Source organism: Talpa europaea, assembly GCF_964194135.1.
Source record: "Talpa europaea genome assembly, chromosome: 3".
Taxonomy (NCBI): domain Eukaryota; kingdom Metazoa; phylum Chordata; class Mammalia; order Eulipotyphla; family Talpidae; genus Talpa; species Talpa europaea.
The window spans coordinates 55056307-55075122 of record NC_140069.1 but is presented as its reverse complement, the minus strand read 5'-3'; the positions used below and the strand labels follow the sequence as shown (position 1 = coordinate 55075122).

Sequence of the window (18816 nt, the reverse complement as noted above, 5' to 3'; positions counted from 1 at the left end):
TTCCAAATCTCCATGTAGCTGTGATAAGAATAACCAAAAATAGAAGTCAATGACAGTCTTGAATTGTTTGAAAATGCAGAAACAGTATTGAGACATCAACTGTGCCTGAAATTTTTCTAAATTATTTTTGGCTATTTGTTGTATTAACATGAATAATTTCAGAGACCCGTAGATGCTACATATGAGTTTACAATTTATAGACTCTTCAATCTGTATTGTGCATATGTGCTAAAACAGAATTTCCCTGAGATAAGATGAACTATTTTATAACTGTAAAAATCTACACTATAGCCTAACCTGACATCCACGACAAACAGTGTTAACAGATTTTTATCATCAGTTTATTTGTGCTAATATTTATTTTCAGTGGATTATTTATAAATTTATTACTAAACCATCATAAACAAAGAACTTGTTTTAAAAATGAAACTTTGCAGGAACAAAGATGTTCATGGATAGTTACTTTAGAGGTCATTTTCTTTCGAATGTAAAAACCAGGACTCTCCTATATTTTTAAGGAGATGTATTTTAAAAATAAAGGCATTTTCCCAAATACCCAGGATTTATCAGATTTTTTACATGATCAACCTGATTAATTAGTTTAATGGAATATTTTTCATTCATGTAACCAGACCATTCCTGTATTTTTAATTAGGAAGCCATTTACATTAAGTAGCTTCTCACTGAATGGTCTGTGAAATGCTGCTGAGATAATTTTCAGACTTCATTATAAAATTTGTCCACTCCTGACAAATGTCTTCCATGGAGAATTCTTCGCCGCCATATTCCAGAGGAAGAATATCTGGGAAATGCTGAAGTAAACTTTGTTTGTAATTGTTCCCATGCATGTGAATCTGAAATAGTCAAAATGTTTTAGAAGATACGCATTTCCAATGTAAAATCACCAGAGCACAAGGTAATCTATATAATAACTTCTAAGATGGAAGAGAATATATATGTATTATATCACTTATTTGTCTGCTCATGAATTTAAGAATTTTACTTATATAGATTATGCTGTGATGAATCTGATACTTAACTGTTTTCTTATACTTGGTTTCTTATAACTACATAAGACTTACAAAAAGACGTGGTATATACACACAATGGAATACTATTCAGCAATCAAAAAAGATAAACTCATGCCTTTCACTGCAACATAGATGGAGCTAGAAGGAATTGTGCTCAGTGAAATAAGAAAAAAAAATATTGGATAGTTTCATTTAAAAGAGAAATATAGGGCAACCAAATAAGACTTCAGGGGGAAAAATAATAAAACAAAACAAAACAAAACAAAAACAATTATAAATCAGAGACATCCTGCAGGGAGGTGGAGGGAGAGGGCTCAGTGGGAGGGAGGGAGGAGCATAGTGCATGTTGGTGAAGGAAATTCTATGGGGACTATACCTGGGGGGGAAAGCAAACATTGTTTTAAAATGAACAATGATGTAAAAACTATATTAAAAATAACTACATAAGGTTTATAAAAAGCTATTCTCTTCTTTCAAAAGTAGATTCTTAAAACAATTATTTTATACATTTTATACATTCTATTCACTAATGTGCGGAAATTGATTCTTAGCAAAATATCTACTATACTACAGGTGATAAAAATGTATTCTAACCTAGTCTGTAGAAGATAAAATTGTGCTATTTGGTATTAGTTCATATTCAAAGCATATATCTGAGCACACAATTAGGTATATGGGAAATAATTTACAGGGTTGAATTGATGGATATTCGTGGCTAGTACAAAACAAAAAGACAGTTACAATGACTGAGGACCTAAAATTTTCAAATATTTTAAAGTATATAAATTGATCATATAATGCCATGAAGTTAAAAAAAAAAAAAGGCTGTAACCTTGAATCAAAAGGACATCTTTCCATGGGTAGGTAGGTAGGTAGGTAGGTAGGCAGGTAGATAGATAAATAAGTAGTTTTTCTCTATTTGCAAAGACAAACATTTACCTGCATATATCCTGTGCTAGGATATGAGGATTAAAAAGTGAATGAAAACAACTGTTCTGCACTCAGACACCTCCCAATCCAAATCCTTGACTTTTTCTTAAAGGTTTAAAATATTATCAGCTGAGAGGAATTTCTGTCTCCTCAGGAAGGGGCAAATTAGAACATCCATGAGGTATTGCCAAATGTTGAAAGGAGAAAACTGGGTAGATTGGATCTCCTTCCCCATTTTGACTACTCTTTTTCACGTCAATTAACTTTCACGAAAATTTTCACCTCTCAATTTTTAAGTTTTACTTCCTCCTTGCTAATATTCTCATATTTATTAGGTTTAGTTAATTGTTGTTTTTATTTTTATTTGTACAGAATGTAACACAAAATAGCAATTTTTGTTTTAGGTCTTTCAGAGTTAAAGAGGTTGTGTCTAGCTATTATTGAGCAATACTGAAGAGAAAAATATGAACAAAGAAAAAAATGACTTTTTCAAAAATATAGAATGAGATGTGTCCATCTTAGTGAATGGTTCTTCTTAAAGAACAGACAGCTTGGGCCTACCCCAGTGGCACAGTGGGTTGAACACAGCGCTATGAAGCTGTCTGCAGCCTCTGCAGCGCAGGGGTTCAATCCGGGCCAGCCGGCGAGAATCCCGCATGGCGCGGCAGACCTCTCCTGTCTTGCTCACTGCTCCCCTCAGCAGTGTATTTCAGTAGATCTGTCTGTTCTGCTCCCAGCTTTGTTTCTGGGGAATCCTCTCACCCTCCAGAGCATCTGGCCTATACCCTGGTTCTTGTATGCATGAATAAATAAATCTTTAAAAAAAAAAAAAAGAATTCCCTGTGACAGATTAATACAGAACACTGGTTTTCCATTCTTAGTTCCAGACTTTATTTTTAACACTTGAGAAACCCTAAGAGATCTAATCTATTCACCTGAGATAAGGCTATATCAAATAAATTTTTAAAAAAAGAGAGAGAAAAAAAAACATTAAGTCACATAACTCAGGTTCTGTGGTTTTCAATTATACATGTCTAATGAAACAATTTTTGGCATAAATAATGCATTCTTATCACAATAAATCAAAACAAGATAAAAGATATATAGTGAGATATCTTGTTCCCAACTTTATTCCTATCCACCCCATCCACACCTCTACTAGGGTCTATCTAGGTGACCACTTAGGTTACTTTATAGTAAATCCATTTAATTTCATTTTTACACAAATATAACTAGGTACAGATTCTGATACTCCCTTTTTTTATACCAAAGGAAGCATACATAAACACTCTTCTGTATTTTGTTTATTTCACTCTACAATGCATTTTGCAAATCTTGTTGTATTCCATTGTATGTATGTGCCATTGTAAAATAAACATTTAAATAGTCCTCTGAATACCTGTTTATTTCCAACATTTTGTCTCAATGAATCTTCTAGCATATATAGTTTTACTTTTGTGTCAGTTTTCCCATAGCATAAATTCTCGGAAGTGTAAAGACTGTTATTCTGACAATTGTTATACAGTTTAGAGGGAATATTCCATTGTACGACCCCCACCCAGTTTCCCCAGTTTCTCTAACTTGACTTTTCAAAATTAAAAAGAAATTTTAATTTATAAAAGTAGTTGTCTTCTTAGATAAATACTCAAAAGTTATTAAATGTTTTTATTCTTTTGGAATTGGATGTTTAGTGTAGAGGGATAGTGACTTCAATGTGCTTTTACTCACCCGTTCCTTAATTTTTTCAGTCAGGAATGGTTTAATCATAGAAAAGACAGCATGGAAAATCATTGGCTCATTTATCAAATGGATACCACGAACTTTTAGTGGAAAGGAATCCTTTTGAAAATAAAGAAATGTTATTAATAACAAAGTATAAATATACTTATATTCATATTGGTAAATTGGCCCTTTAAAACTTTGTTCTAACAGTACTTAAACTATGACTTTATTTTCAAAATTATAATACTATTATCATAATTAATATTGTTATATTTTAAACTTCTAGACAGATAAGCTGTTTATAATTTTCTTCTATCAAAATTGATGTTGCAGTAACTATCTTTACAGATAGGAACCAACAAAAGTTATAAGCATAACTTCTTTTTTTTTAAGATTTATTTATGCATACAAGAACTGGGGTATAGGCCAGAGGTGTGGGAGTTGAGAAGATTCACCAGAGACAGAGTGGGGAGTAGAACAGGCAGATTGACTGAAATACACTGCTAAGGGAAGCAGCGTGCAAGACAGGAGAGGTCTGGTGGGCCACGTGGGTCACGTGACCTCCTTGGCTGGGGATAAAACTCTGTGCTGCAGTGGATGCAGATTGCTTTATAGTGCTGAGACTTAACCTCTTGCATCACCAGGTAGGCCCAAGCATAATTTTTACATTTAAGTGACTTAGGAATCCTTGCTTCACTGCTGACAAAATGTGTGTGCTTGTATATTGCTATTTCACCTTGTTGATATAGTTAATTAATTTGAAAAGTGGGAAAAATTGTAATCAGGTGTCATAAGCTTGGTGTGATCATTAAGTGGTAATGCATTTGAAACACTTAGCAAAGTTACTGGCACATGGTAGTCTATTATAATTATATACAAAGTCTTTCAATATTTGAGATTATCCTGTAAGCTCCCAAAAGTAAAATTACTAGGTTAAAGATTATAGCCATTTAAAAAACATTTTGATTTCTGAAATGACTATACCAATGACTATACGAATGTGATTTCTGAAATGACTATACCTATGTGTTGAAGCACTACTATGTGTTATTTTTGAGCAAATTTTTAAATTATATTTAGAAAAATGAAGTCTCTGTGGTTGTTTCAATGTGTAAATTCTGTGGGTATTAATTTTGAACATAGTTCCACAACTTGCTGCAACTTTCTTTTTTGAAATAGTAACACTTATCGGCAATATTAAATTCTTTATATCATTTCTAAAATTTTGTTTGATTTTCTAACATATAACTAAATTTAAACCTATTCATTGAAAGTATTATCCCAAAGAGTTAAAATACATACTCACTGTAAGAACAGCAGCAATTCTTTTGGCTACAGATGGGGTAATTTGAAGAGCATGAGAAAACTGCCAGCCTTCCAAATCAAAGATAACCTTGACACCATTTCGTTGTGTTTCTATCTCCTGTACAATAAGCTCGGATGTGATTAGACTTACACGAAATACATCATAAGCTGTGAAAACTTTTGGGTCCCAGTATGCTAAAAAATAAACAAACAAACAAACAAATAAAAAAATAAATATCATATCATATCTCAGCATTATGTAAAGAATCAGACAGATTTACAAAGGGAAACCAATTTTTTAAAGGCTCAATAGAAAAAAAAAAAAACTTGAAAAAAGATTACATCAAACACTTGTGCCTGCTTCTTACTCCCTTCTCAAATTTCTAACAAAAAAAAAAAACTTTTTAAGAGCATGAGAGGTGAATGAATGCAAGCTGTATTTGAATACCAGATAAAACTACAACTTAAAACCTGCCAGAGGGGCTGTGATCAAAACCAAAAATGCCCATGAGAATGCTTCAAAAGGTGTTAGAAATGGGAAAAAACAAGGTCTGGATTAGGAAGAATTACCAGAGCCTTGCAGTCACCAACAGAGTTGCTAAGGGAAGTGTGTGGGGGTAAGCAGGCAGACTTCGCTCCAACACCCTTAGTGACAAGTAGCACATAATCTTAATAGCATGGCTAGAACAATTGTCCCCTGTGGATAGAAGACTCAGGGAGACACTCAGGTAGCTGTCCACACCCAGGAAAAACAAGAAGTACCTGTGCTAAGGAGTTAGTGACATTCTGATTCACACATCTCATCCCGCCCCCACTGCCCGGGGTCAGATCATGGCAAGCAGAAATGGCATTAATGGGCAGGCAGGTAGGCAATGTTAAATTAAAAAAAAAAAAAATGCAGCCATTATATGCTTATTTGAATTCAAATATAACTGGACACTGTATTTTTATAAAACAGAGATTTATTTGCTACACAAAATATAAGTATTTTGCTGCCCCCAAGAATCTTGGAGGAATCCATTCAACTTTCCTAGCACTGGTATGAATAGAAAAGACATTGTGAGGCTTTCTGTCTGTTTATACACAATGACCTCATAATTAACCTCATAATTAACCTCATAATTAACCTTTTTATTTGACATATAGCTGGAGCAAAAAAATCTAGAATCATTTTATTCTGTCTTCTGATACTTTTTCAGGAGTTAAATGTAGTGTCTTCTTGCAAGCTAGCAAATAGTGGAGTAACAGGCAGGTCTCATATCAATAGTCAGGCAGGAAAAGCAAATCTAAAATATTTTTAAATTCCCTAGAGTATTCACAGATACTCAGATACTGTAAATGTCTCTGAATCATTACAATTCATAAGATTCTACTTGTAAAGTATTAGTTTTCTTTGTCCTTCAAGAGGGCCATGAGAAGTTGCTGGGACCAATGCGAATCCTAATTACTTGCCTTTTTGTAATCATACATAGATCTAAGGAAGGGGCAGAAGTTATAAGTCACCAACTTATAAGAAACACTAAGAAGAGCTAATGGGGAAAAGAGAAAGCAGCAAAAAGAATAAGGTACCTGGGAGATACAGTTTTGAGAACACTTGGAAGAGAGAGGGGGTTGCTTTTGCCCTGAGTCATATTGTTGAAGAGAAGGAGCACCTTGCTTGTGGCTTAGGGCATTTTTCAACTGGCCATTCACTCACCCACCCTCAAAATATTTAAGAAATACCTAGTGTGTGCCAGGCCCTCTTTTTGGTGCTTCAGTGACCAGAATAGACAAAATCCATGCTCTCATGGTGTTTATATTATTAAGTTCAGAATTCTTATTTGCAGTTCCTATAAAGCACCTCTGAAACACTTTACCTTGATATTTTCCTCCTTTTCCTTTTGTTATCTTTTTCTTTTCTTTTTATACAGTTGGTTGGGTGAAAGAATAGAAGTAAGTTTTTCATTGGTTTCCTCACAATTGCCAGTTTATTATATTTGGGGAGGGGACACTAAAATCTACATTAAATCTAAGTTGAAACCTAAAAACCTAAGTTCTTAAATATGGACTCATTAAGGTTTTCTATATGGCCAGTCAAGAAAAATAAAAATGAAGTGCAGTGTATGACTTACTGATTCGGTAAATAAGAACTTTGCTTCCAGTGCGATCTCTGTTTCTCAGGACTCCATGGTAGCCTGCCTTCAGAAGGCCAAGAATACTTTGAGGCAATAGATTTGCACTTATTTCTGGACATTCTGTTCTCCACTTGTAATAGTTTTTCAGTAGCTGAAAGATAAAATCAAAAATGCCTGCAGATAGCGTTCATGGTCAACATTTCATTAAACTGGTAGAAAAGTTGATGCATTACCAGTTGTCCTTGCCATGTGTTATGTCAGGGTTTTAATCCAAGATTAAAAGTTCCCTTCATCATGGATTTCATTTGATAAAAGTAAATTATAAATTCAAATTAGAGTAATTTTCATGTGTCCCTTGCACTAGTCTCCAAATAAAGCTGCTAACATTCCTGCCCATTGCTATTCACATGCCACCACTCCCATCAAGTGGTAGAAGGCACTTGATACCTTCCCCAGGAATCTGGGCTGGCCTTATATCTTACCTTGGCCCAAGTGACACTGTGCTAGGTTTTAAGAAGCCTGGGACTTTTAAGAAGCCTCCAGACCCCTAGGTAAGATAATCAAGTGATCAGTGTATGTAGAGAGAGTCCATGGAGAACAAGAAATTGTCTTAGTCTGACCTCAGTGGAATTCCCATCTGATACAATGTTAAGTAGTGAGGTGTTCTGCTCAAATTGGAGAATTACAAATAAGAAAATGTGGTTTAAGTCACCATATATTGGGATGAAATATCTACCGTTACTCTTTTTGAACTGATAAGAATAGAAAGTTATCAGATAAATTAACTATATTTTTAGTATCTACAATGGTTCATGCATTGTTTTAGGCAATTGAGTTATTGCCTCAAACAGAATAAAACTCCTGTTCTCTTTGGAACTGAACTACTGGTGACAACTGGGTCATAGAGGCCATGCTTTGTAGTGAAAAGTTCCCAGGCTGCTTTTTCAGAAAAATCTTTGTTCTGGTTGATAGCCACTGGTTATCTGTGTGATCTGGGGTTAATGATTTAACTCCTTTGAATCTTGTTTCCTCCATATCTGCTCCGTAGGAGTGGTAGTTAGCACTCTATTCTTGTAATAGAGAAAGTTATTTAGATTAATTGCTCATCCAAGAATTAGTGAAGCCTTATATTAAAGATAAATACAATCTTATTGATTCTTACATTCTTTCTTACAAAAAAGAGCTAAACCAAAGATAGAAAGGAACATCTTGAAATCACGACTACATTGTCTACCAGTGGAAAAACAATAAAAATCATATTTGTTAATAATGGTATGCATGCAGAGAGCCTAACGTATGCTTGGATGTCAGTTCCTGAAAAAAATATATGGTTTAAAAGAACCTCATTTTGTCGAGAGGAACCCACAATTGTAGTTACTCTATATATACAAATGATATAAACATTGCAAGTGTATGGTAGAGAAATCTCAAAGCATAATGCATTTAAAACTTACTATATTTTAATTTTCCTTTTTATGGTTTAAAATATTCTAAATTTTAAAATATAACAGTGTATTTGTTTTGAGTTTAAAGAGATCTAATAGCAATGTGGAACTGAAGTTCAGATGAAAGGGCTGGACAAATTTAATATTTGAGTTGTTGGAATAATCATGATAAACAATAAGCACAAAATAGTAATAATCTGGAGGAGAAATTACAAATACAAATTTTAAAAACCAAGTAGTGGGTGATAGTCCAAGAATTGGGAAATGTCATTGGCTGGAAATGAGGTGGGGGGAGGAAGAAGCTAGTTAGATTGAAAAAAAAAGATATACGGAAGGGAGGAAAAAGTCTTCTATATTCTCCTCCCTTCCTCTCCCCTCCCCACTCCGTTCTTCCTTCTTTCTCTCTTTCTCTCTCTTTCTCTCTCTCCCTCTCTCCTTCCTTCCCTCCCTCCTTCTCTCTCATGTATCTTCCTGTCTTTCTTTTTTTATTACTGCATTTATTACCTTTTATAACTGTTTTAAAAAAGAGAAAGTTGCTAAGAGTTAAATGCAAACAAGAGGTAAGAAAGAAAAAAGTCAGTAAATTTGCCAACAAAGAAATAACCAGTGACCTAAATAGCAGTTTCCAAAAGCAACAAAAACAAAAGGCACATTGTATATTCTGGTAAATTCATTCTAGCCTATAAGAAGAATTTCTTTTCCTTCTCCTGTTTTAGGATTAACAGAATAAGTGTTAGAAGCATTATACAATGCTCATTCCTTTTTTGATAATTTCCTCACACGTAAAACTAGTCCTTTTCATTCAGATTCAAGCAAAAAAGATTCAGATAGAAGCAATGTATTAGCTCCTATATAGAAATGATTTTATTTTCCTGTGGAATGATAAAAAAAAAAAGTTGCTTTAGTTAAAGAGATCTGTTAGGTCACTGAAGAAGGGCCCTTGGCTTACTCAGCAGAGGTAGCTACAAATGTTGAATGAAAGAAAAGATTAATGCATTAGTAAATCACTTGGCACCACATACTTGGAAATAAATGGCTTGTGTAAAGAAGTACAAATCACCTCCCTATTTTTGTAAGACCTAACTTTTTTACCTAACATTTGCAAATTGAAAAATCTGGATCTTTGATGATCACTTTTCCATTGATAACTCAAAGGTGCAGTTGACATAAAGTATGTAAATGTTGAAAACTGACACTGAGCAATTCTCTAATTCAGAACCACTAAAAAGTTCACAACAGCAAAGAAATTAGCTGGGAGTAAATATTCATTATTGGAAGACATCTATTTATACCACAACTAGGAATAAATAAATAATAAAAGTGGTGATTTATTTAAACTATGCTTTTGAATAAAGTAGATTTCTTCTTAATTTTTTCATGTACTTTCAAACACAATAACCATTTTTGTGCCACTTTTATAAGGCTCAATGGTATTACTTCACTTCCTTCTCACAGCTTCCAAAGAGGTAATGTTGCCTCTCTATTTTATGAATATGAAAACGAAAGCTCTGAGAAGTAACACATTTGCTTAAAGGCACTATCAAGAATATACTGCAGCCTGAACATGACTCATATCATTTTACCAAAGAAATTATAAAAGACACATTTTACCAAAGAAAATTCAGTTAGCAAGGAATTAACAGAAAGGATCATGGAATTTTAAAAGTTCAAAGTTTGAGAAAAACCTAAAAAATAATGAGCTGATAAAAAAATTTATCCCATGGAGCAAAAATAATTTATCCCATGGGCTGGGGCTCCCTAGTGGCCTAGGGGTTGATCTCAGTGCTATTAACACTGCAGCCTGAGTTCATCCCTGGCCAGAGAGCTAACCCACAAACAGTCTCAGTAGACATCTCCTGTCTCACCCACTGCTCCCCTCAGTAGTGTATGTCAGTAGATCCACCTGTTCTGCTCCCCACTTTGTCTCTGGTGAATCCTCTCACTACACCTCTGGCCTACACCTCAGTTCTTCTATGAATAAATAAATAAATAATAAGATTTTTTTTAAAAAGGAACTGAGCTATTCACTTGTGAGAGATAGGAATACACAAGAACATGTAGATCAGGTAGAAATTAACAGTTGTTTATCTCTTCATGATTTAAACTATGGAGCAAGTGTGTGTATTTGAGAATATAGGATTCCCTAAGTCAGATCTAAGTTCAAATATCCCTTCTCCACCACTTAATGACTGATTTCATCAAATTATGCTTTATATCTCAGTTTCTTCTACAAAGAGAAAATAATGATGTAATCCATGCAAACACTAATGACCAAAGTACCTGGCATCCCACAAGCTATGGCAAATACCAAAAAATCATTAATTTGCTATAACTCCAAATACAAAAATTAGAATAATGAGAAATTTCATTGTAACTGAGGAACTTGCCAAGCTTTCTTCATACATTCAGACTATAGGGTTTTTATACTATAAATAAGAGTTCAAATTGAATTAACTGCCTTTGTGGAGCAAATGAAAAAAAAAAACCAGTTTCACATTCTAACCCTTCCTTTCCAGTTGGCAAAAAAATCAGGCAGAAAGTTCACAGGCAGAAACTTGAGTCCTCTCCAGTGGCTTTAGACACAGTCCTGCTAGCCAATTCCTCAAGGACACGGTGGAATGAAAACAATTCAAAAAAATAAATTATATAGAAAAAATATTTACATATGTAACTCAGAGTTTGGAGGTGAATTTTATTCCTTCTTCTGTTTAAATATAACTCTTTAAAAGTAGCTAAAATGGGGCCTCCCCTTGTGGGGCCGGTTCATTCCCTGGCAGACCTCTCCTGCCATGCCTGCTGTTCCCCTCAGCAGTGTACTTCGTCAGTCTGCTTGCTCTGCTCCCCGCTCTGGCTCTGGTGGATTCTCTCACCCTCCCATGCTTCTGACTGTACCCAGTGCTTGTATAAATAAAATAAAAAAAAAAAAAGATTTAAAAGTAGCTAAAATGAAAGCAGTAAATCATACCGCTTCCCAGAAAAAATTAAAGCCATTCATTTTCAAGTTTTACTCTTAGTTAAGCTACACATTTATGTTTAATGCCCTACTCTAACGGCACTCTTCATAAAACCTGAGAATGTGTCTTCATATTTAGTAGCTTCTAAGCATTAGTTTATTACTCTTGATGTTGGGACACCTGTACAGACACGTGACAAAATGAAAAGAAAGAATGTCAGAATCCTGACATCAAGATAAAGCCCTGTAGATCAACAAATTCAGAGAGAGAGAGAGAGAGAGAGAGAAAGAGAGATATCATAAATTACTAAAGACAATTTTGGAAAAGGGAAGAAATTATAAAACCCAAAAGCAATCAGCAGTCAAATCAGCACATTTGACCACAAAATATTTTTGAAATTTTTTGAAAGAGAAAGAAAATATACTATTAAAAGACAAACAACAAATCAGAAAAAAGGCCTAATTTTCTTACTACATAAATATTTTATAAATAAAAAATTAGATTTTATATATTATATTTTATTTAAACAAAGTGGAAGTGAATGTACAAAAGACAAACAACAGGCAGTTAAATGGAAAAAAAAATTTGACTTAAATATGTAAAAGCTGATTAACCCACCTTGTGATATAATGTAAGCAATAATATGATGGAAAAAGACGCATTGTTTAATATAGAAGTGACAAATATTAGAGCAAACTTTTTGAAGGAGAGTTATTACACTCACTCATCAATACTAAAATGTACATCTTACTTCATCTAGCAATTTTGCAGATTGAACTTATTTTATCAGAATATATTCTTAGGGCCTCCCTGGTGGTCTAGGGGTTAAGTCTCACCATCAGTTGGCCTGAGTTAGATCCCTGATCTCCTGGCCAGGGAGCTAACCCACATGGCCCAGCAGACCTCTCCTGTCTCACCTCAGCAGTATATTTCAGTCAATGTGCCTGTTTTGCTCCCCACTCTTTCTCTGGTGAATCCTCTCACCCCACACCCCACCACCTCTGGCCTACACCCTAGTTCTTCTACGCTAAAATAAATAAAATCTTTTTTTTTAAATTTCTAAAAAAGGAATATATTCCTAAAGACAAATGTAGGAAGAACTATTAAAATACCCAATTGATGATGGAAGAAACCCCATTTATCTGTTACTGCATTTTCTGTAGTCCTGTAATAGGTCCTGAGCTTTTGTGTATGCCAATGGAAAAACAAAGTTACCGGTTCGAGCTGTAAGCAGAAAGGAATTTATTGGGTTGTGCAAACCAACAGTGAGGTGGTCTGTGGGACCCAGACCAGGCCTTCCAACTTGCAATGAGTTTTTGAATTTATAAGGGGTATATACTCTATTCCTGGGCATATTCTCAGGGAGATTATAGCTATGTATTGCATTTCAAAGAAAGAATATTTCTAAGAAGGGGAAGCTGGGCGTCCTCAGTCATTCATCATACATGTTACATGTGTTCTATGTTCAGTTGGGGTGGAGATTTAAGCATTATAACTAAGTGGGCTTGTACATTGTAATCAAAAGTTAAGACTCTAGCTTGTATGCAGAATCCACAGCTGGCTAGGCTAGACCAAGGCTTGTCAGGAAACGGTAATCAGAGCATCCAGTGATGGCCGCACAAGTTGACCCTGCAGGGTGCTACTCATGCTGATTCTGCAGGAACACATGTCATCTCAGTCCATGAAAGCGTGAAAGTAGTAAGGTTGAAAATATTAAGGACAGTAATAGTCCTCTGTGCATTAAGGGGGTGGTGTATCACTGTTAGGCAAATTGTAGTTCAGCAAACAACTACTGGAGTGAACATCAGCTGCAGTGTTGTCATTGGCTCATGATAATTTCCATGTCCAATCACAGGGGATTGGTTAATATATTTTGACATAATATATTTGTACAATGGAATAGTACACAGCCCCCAAAAGAATAAAATATATGTATATATTTTGACAAAGAATGATTTTTATGACTAATCAGGTAAGAAAAAGGCAAAATGTAAAACTACACATGCTGAATAAACATATACTGTTTCTGGAGAGAGAATAAGAAGAGGTTATGGTTACTGCATGTGGGTGGAGGACTACAAACAAGTTTGGGGTGAAGAATATTTTTCCTTTACAAAGTTCCTTTGAGAAACTTACTTTGCACTTTATTATGTATTTCCCATCCATACTCTTTACTTTTTCATTAAAATAAATTAGGAACAACAAAAAACACAGAGTCAAGGTATACTTTCCCTGCCTCCCAACTGTAAGTGAGATTTTGAGCAAGACTTTTGGAGAAAGGGTTGAAACTAGCTCAGTTTCAACAGCTGAGTGCGCACTTCGTGTCAGGCTCTGTGTTGGGTACGTCTTGTCCTATGACATTGGTTAATGTTCAATCCTCCAAACCAGTCAACGAGATAAGCATCCGCACCGTTATTTATCAGATGAGGATGCTGAGCCTAAGTGACAGAACTCAAGCACGGAGCCCTACTCCTGATTTCTATCTCCCCATCTCGATCTCAACCAACTAACATAAATTGGAATCATAAAATGTACAAACCCATCCTCACTTTCCACTCAAAAAACACAGGTCCATTTTACTGTTTAGACATGTAAGACACTAATATTTTTTGGGGGGAGGGGGCCAGAATCTTATTTTAGACTTTCAGTTTTACTGGCAATTTCATTTTCCCCACCACATAGGGAGTTATTATATATGCTAAGATGTGGTGAGTCTAGGCTTTTTCATGTCACCCACTTCCCGCCAGGGAGAGAAGAGGCTGATGCCCCGCACTTTATAGCTTCGTGAGACTCTCCTAAGGCATAATTCTAGTTTGAGATCAGAAGAGCCATCAATCAAGAGAGCTGCAACTTTTTCTAGACTCCCTGCCCCAGTGGCGCAGAGGAACTGGAAGGACCTGCGCGGGATTCCTCAACCACCAGCCTCGCACAGCTTTACCCGCGCATTCCCACCCGAGTCCAGCTTGTAACTTGGGTTTGCGCGGAGGTCGGGGCAAAACCGGGGGTGCCCAGTCCAGTCCGCAGAGCGGAGCGCAGCCGGGATGCCTTACCCTCCAGGCCAGGTCGAGGTCGAAGTCCCGGGCGCGCAGGAACCGAAGCAGAAAGGGGTCTGTGAGCTGCGGCGGCACCAGCCGATCGCCCGCCTCCGCGGCCCGGCGCCGCAGCTCCGCCAGGCTGGGCTGCAGCAGCGGCGAGTGGTCGGGTAGTGCGCTGAGCTGCAGCCCAGAAGGGCCCGGCTGCGCCTCGGCCATCCCGCCGCCGCCGCCGCCTTTGCCCAGGTGGCCTGGAAGAGCCTGGGCCCCGCGCTCCCCTCAGGCCCCTCCTTCGGTGACAGCTGTCCAGCACACACCCACCCTCCTGCGGGCCAGGCCTGTCCCGGCCGGGCGGAGCACACAGCCCAGCGGCAAGACCCGACCTGCGGCCTTAAAACAAACCACGTGTCTTCTCGGAAGTCAGTCTTTCTGAAAGCTCTAGGTAGTAGCCCAAAAGTTTATTTGCCTAGATGATTGCCTTGGTTGGGTCTCCAACAGAACTCCCCCCACCTTTTTCTTCAGCCGCTTTCCTTTCCTCCCTTCCTTCTCTCTGGCTCTCCCTCCCTCTCATGCTCTTAGAACTTCCTTCCCAAGCTTCTTCCATTAAGTCTCCAAACTCACATTCCACCTCCAGCTGCATTACAACAGTGGCTTCTAAAATGCACATCCCACAATACCACCTTCACAGGCCACTGCTCCTTTCCTTCAGCCCAATCTAGGCAAAGTCTCAGTTCTTGGCACTTTGGCCTTTTAGTGACATACGCAAATAAATGACTAGCATGTGCCAAAAATTTGTTTTAAGCACCATATGCTCCCTCAGTTGGCTCTGCTATCATGTCTAATTGCCAATGGACAGTCCAGAGTCCTTATTTTCACTTGTCTAAGTGATTCCAGACAATGAAGATGAAAGAGGAGAATGAGGTGGAAATCAGAAAGGTCAGTGAAATTGCTCTTTCTTGATCTCTACCCATTACAGCTATCTTAGAACTGACCCATCTCCCCAGGGTTAATTCTTATTGAATGCATAGTGTATGCAGTTAAATGCTAGACTCACACGAACATATAAAACCACATCTTTGCCTTTCTGCTCAGAGCGTGGTGAGCTGCCACTTCATTCATTCAAACAGGAGCGACTGAATGGCTACCCTTCCCAGATCCTGTTCCAGGTACTGAAGGTACCTGTCAAAAAAATAGACAAAAAAACCTTTGTTGTTCATTCTTTGGAGGGAGAGAGACAATAAACAAGATAAATAAGTAACAACATGTGGCATGACAGCTGGTTATCAGTGGTCTGGGGAAATATAAGTCTCACCTACTATGACTTTTGAATAAACAGTTGAAACCAGTGAGGAAGCTGGCCCACACCCTGTGGGTGTGGAGCTACAGTCTTTGATTTCTATTCTGAGAGATCTAGGAAACTTTTAAGTAAATAATCAAGTGGTGTGGCACTAAGAACAACCAAAATAATAATAATGATACTAATAAATAAAGTAAATAATCAGAATCCAATGAGAAAACTATTATACATCAGGGATAGAAATTCCAAACTTTGAGTTTTACTTGGAGTGGAATGGAAAGTTAATGCAGTAACAGTTTACAATTCAATGTGAAATGATGAATGGACAATTCAAGACTCAAAGTTACTCAGTGTCCTGTGGTCAGGCATTTCAGTCATGGTCAGGGCCCAATGGCAAGACAGAGCTACGTTTTGATTGAAGAAGTTTGAGCAGAATAAGGAATGACCTTACTGTAAAATCGTAGAGGTCCATACTGTGATTCTCCTTATGTGACATATCTGTCTGTCATAGATAATTCCAGTCCTACTAGTTGTTTCCTAACACCTAAATGGCAGGAAAACGTGTGGGCTCTGTGGCCGGAACCTACTGCAGAGGTTTTTCATATTTCAAGTTCCATTTAACACTGGCAATCTGACGACTGGATACTTATAAATAAATTGAATCAGCATGATCAAACATGGTAATATGTTGCCTCCAAAATCTAAAGGGGTCTATCAGTCTTGTTCCTCTTTCTTCGCAGTGGAAATTCATAGGTACAGCAACTTGTCTCTCACTTAAGAGGGAAGTATCTTAATTTGCCCCAGATTAGAAATGTCATCAATATGGCAGTAGCTGAATTATCATGGGTTTATCTCCTACCCTCTGGGGTGCTGAAAGCATATATTGGCCAGGTCCTGCTCACCAGGCACAGTTAATATATAATAGTGTAACAGACCACTATCCTGAATATTTTCCATTTTCATCCCAGATGCACCCACCCCTTTTGCTCCCATTGTGTGTGCCACAAGATGGGTTCATTGAATTCCTCAATGTGTTCCTTGCCCCTTGACTCCTAGTTGTGTTTGGCCAATGGCAGGTACTGATCACACATGAGGAATGTTTGAGGTCAGGGTTTTATTCCCCTGGGATTTCCCTCCCCTTGGGATTGTGGCAGTCTGGTTGCAGTCCTCACCAGAAGGCCACAGTTCCTTTCAGCTACCTTTTCCTACAGCCATTTGCTAGGGCTGCTGTAAACAAGTACCAAAGCCAGGTGAATTGAAAAACAGAAATGGGGGGGCCTCACTGGTGGCGCAGGGGGTTAAGAGGCAACCTATGAGGCTATCCACAGCCACTGCAGCACGAGTTCAATCCCCAGCCAGGGAGCTACCCACATGGCACAGCAGACCTCTCCTGGATCACCTGCTGCTCCCCTCAGCAGTGTATTTCAGTGGATCTGCCTGTTATGTTCCTCATTCTGTCTCTGGTGAATCCTCTCAACCCCCACACCTCTGGCCTGTACCTTAGGTCCTTGCCTGCAATCCTTGGTGTTTCTTGGTTTGTAGCTGTACCAGTCCAATCCCTGGCTCTATCATCACATGGTATTCTCCCCATGCATCTGTGTTTGTGACTCTCTTTTCTCTTTTAATTGGGTTGGACCCACCCTAATTGAGTATGACCTCATATTTGCTTTGATTACATCTAAAAGCCCTATTTCCAAATAAGGTGATTAATTCTGAGGTTCTGAAAGTTCATAGATGTTAGGCAGACACATTCAACACAATGTAAATATGAAGGTGGTAATGACTTGGTGTTTCCCATCACTTCCCTGTAAATACTACCTTTATTAAACAATTATAAATTATCCAATTTGAGTATGCAATCTGTTTCTGGTCAGAATCCTGTATAACCACCTAGTATGGCATATTAAGATGATCAAAGCCTCCAGACCACATTAGAGAAGAAAGTAGGAGAGCTTGCCTGGCCCTGAGTTTAACTGCTTACACAATCCCTGCTGTATAAAGGCAAGCTGCTTTTGATTATCTTTAGTGATAGAACTTGAAGAGTCTTTTTTAGGTTAAGAGTGCAATGTTTATTTACTCCAGTCAAGAAACCACAAGTAGAACCTTAGCTATAATTAGTACAATCACCACATTGTTTGCAAAAAACTTTAGTCATCTTCTAAGACCTGTTTAATTTTTGCTATCCAGTGAAGCAAGTTAAATATCCCCAATCTATACATTTACCTGCTATTGCTCTTGGTTTATTACCTTGGAAATAGTAGAAGAATGGCAGTTGAGGGTGAAGAGGTGGAGCCCAAACAACATGGAGTGGTCAAGGATCTCTATCTATTGTCTTTTTCTATTAAAGTAGCATTTACTAAAAAAATAAAATAAACTAGCTTTTACCCCATGAATCATAACCAATATGGGGATTCTGCCAGATAGTAAATATATTTATTCTTTTAACATATTCATATTCTGTAAGTGAGGAAATGGCCGTAAAAATCAATACATCCCGTCAAATCCATTGCAAAAGATTCCATCTAACACTAATCTTCATAAGGCCATTGGGGTATTTTGGAGCTCTGGGTATTAGATTCAAAATATCTGGCAACCCGCAGAAGCACTAGGTGTTCCCTTTTCTCCAGTGCTTACTTACTCTGAGAAATGGCTACTGGTCTCTCTGGATCTGATTTGGGGGAACAATTCATATTGTATATTTTTTGCGAAACAAGAAATGTCCTCTGAAAGAATCTATCTTCCTTTTCAGTCAGGATCCTTCCATCTGTGAACTGGAGACTTACTTAGATGTGTAAACTGGGTGCTTGATTTTGAACTACATTTGAATTTCGCTATGCATTAAAAAGTATATGGATGACTTAAAGGAAAAATTGTTCCCCTTGTTAGGAATATTATCTAACATATTACTATCAGTCGCTCATTTGAAAATGATGTGTTGAAGTCTATATAAAAGCTTATTTAAGCAAAGACTTAATATAACCCTACT

At 37.2% G+C, this 18816-nt stretch overlaps 1 protein-coding gene across 3 annotated transcripts; it reads right to left on the bottom strand.

The window, feature by feature from the left end:
* Positions 1-680: 680 nt before the first annotated feature.
* TTPA (alpha tocopherol transfer protein) lies at positions 681-14752 on the bottom strand (the record flags this gene model as incomplete). 3 transcript variants are annotated; one of them, XM_084230900.1, is made up of 5 exons in its annotated part: positions 681-854; positions 3690-3800; positions 4990-5183; positions 7100-7253; positions 14552-14752. In XM_084230900.1, 5 exons carry the CDS (start codon positions 14750-14752, stop codon positions 681-683), a joined length of 834 nt encoding a protein of 277 aa, XP_084087026.1. The 3 variants fall into 3 exon arrangements, with proteins under 3 accessions (XP_084087026.1, XP_084087027.1, XP_084087028.1); XM_084230901.1 differs by lacking the exons at positions 4990-5183; positions 7100-7253; XM_084230902.1 differs by lacking the exons at positions 3690-3800; positions 4990-5183; positions 7100-7253.
* Between the last annotated feature and the right edge of the window lie 4064 nt (positions 14753-18816).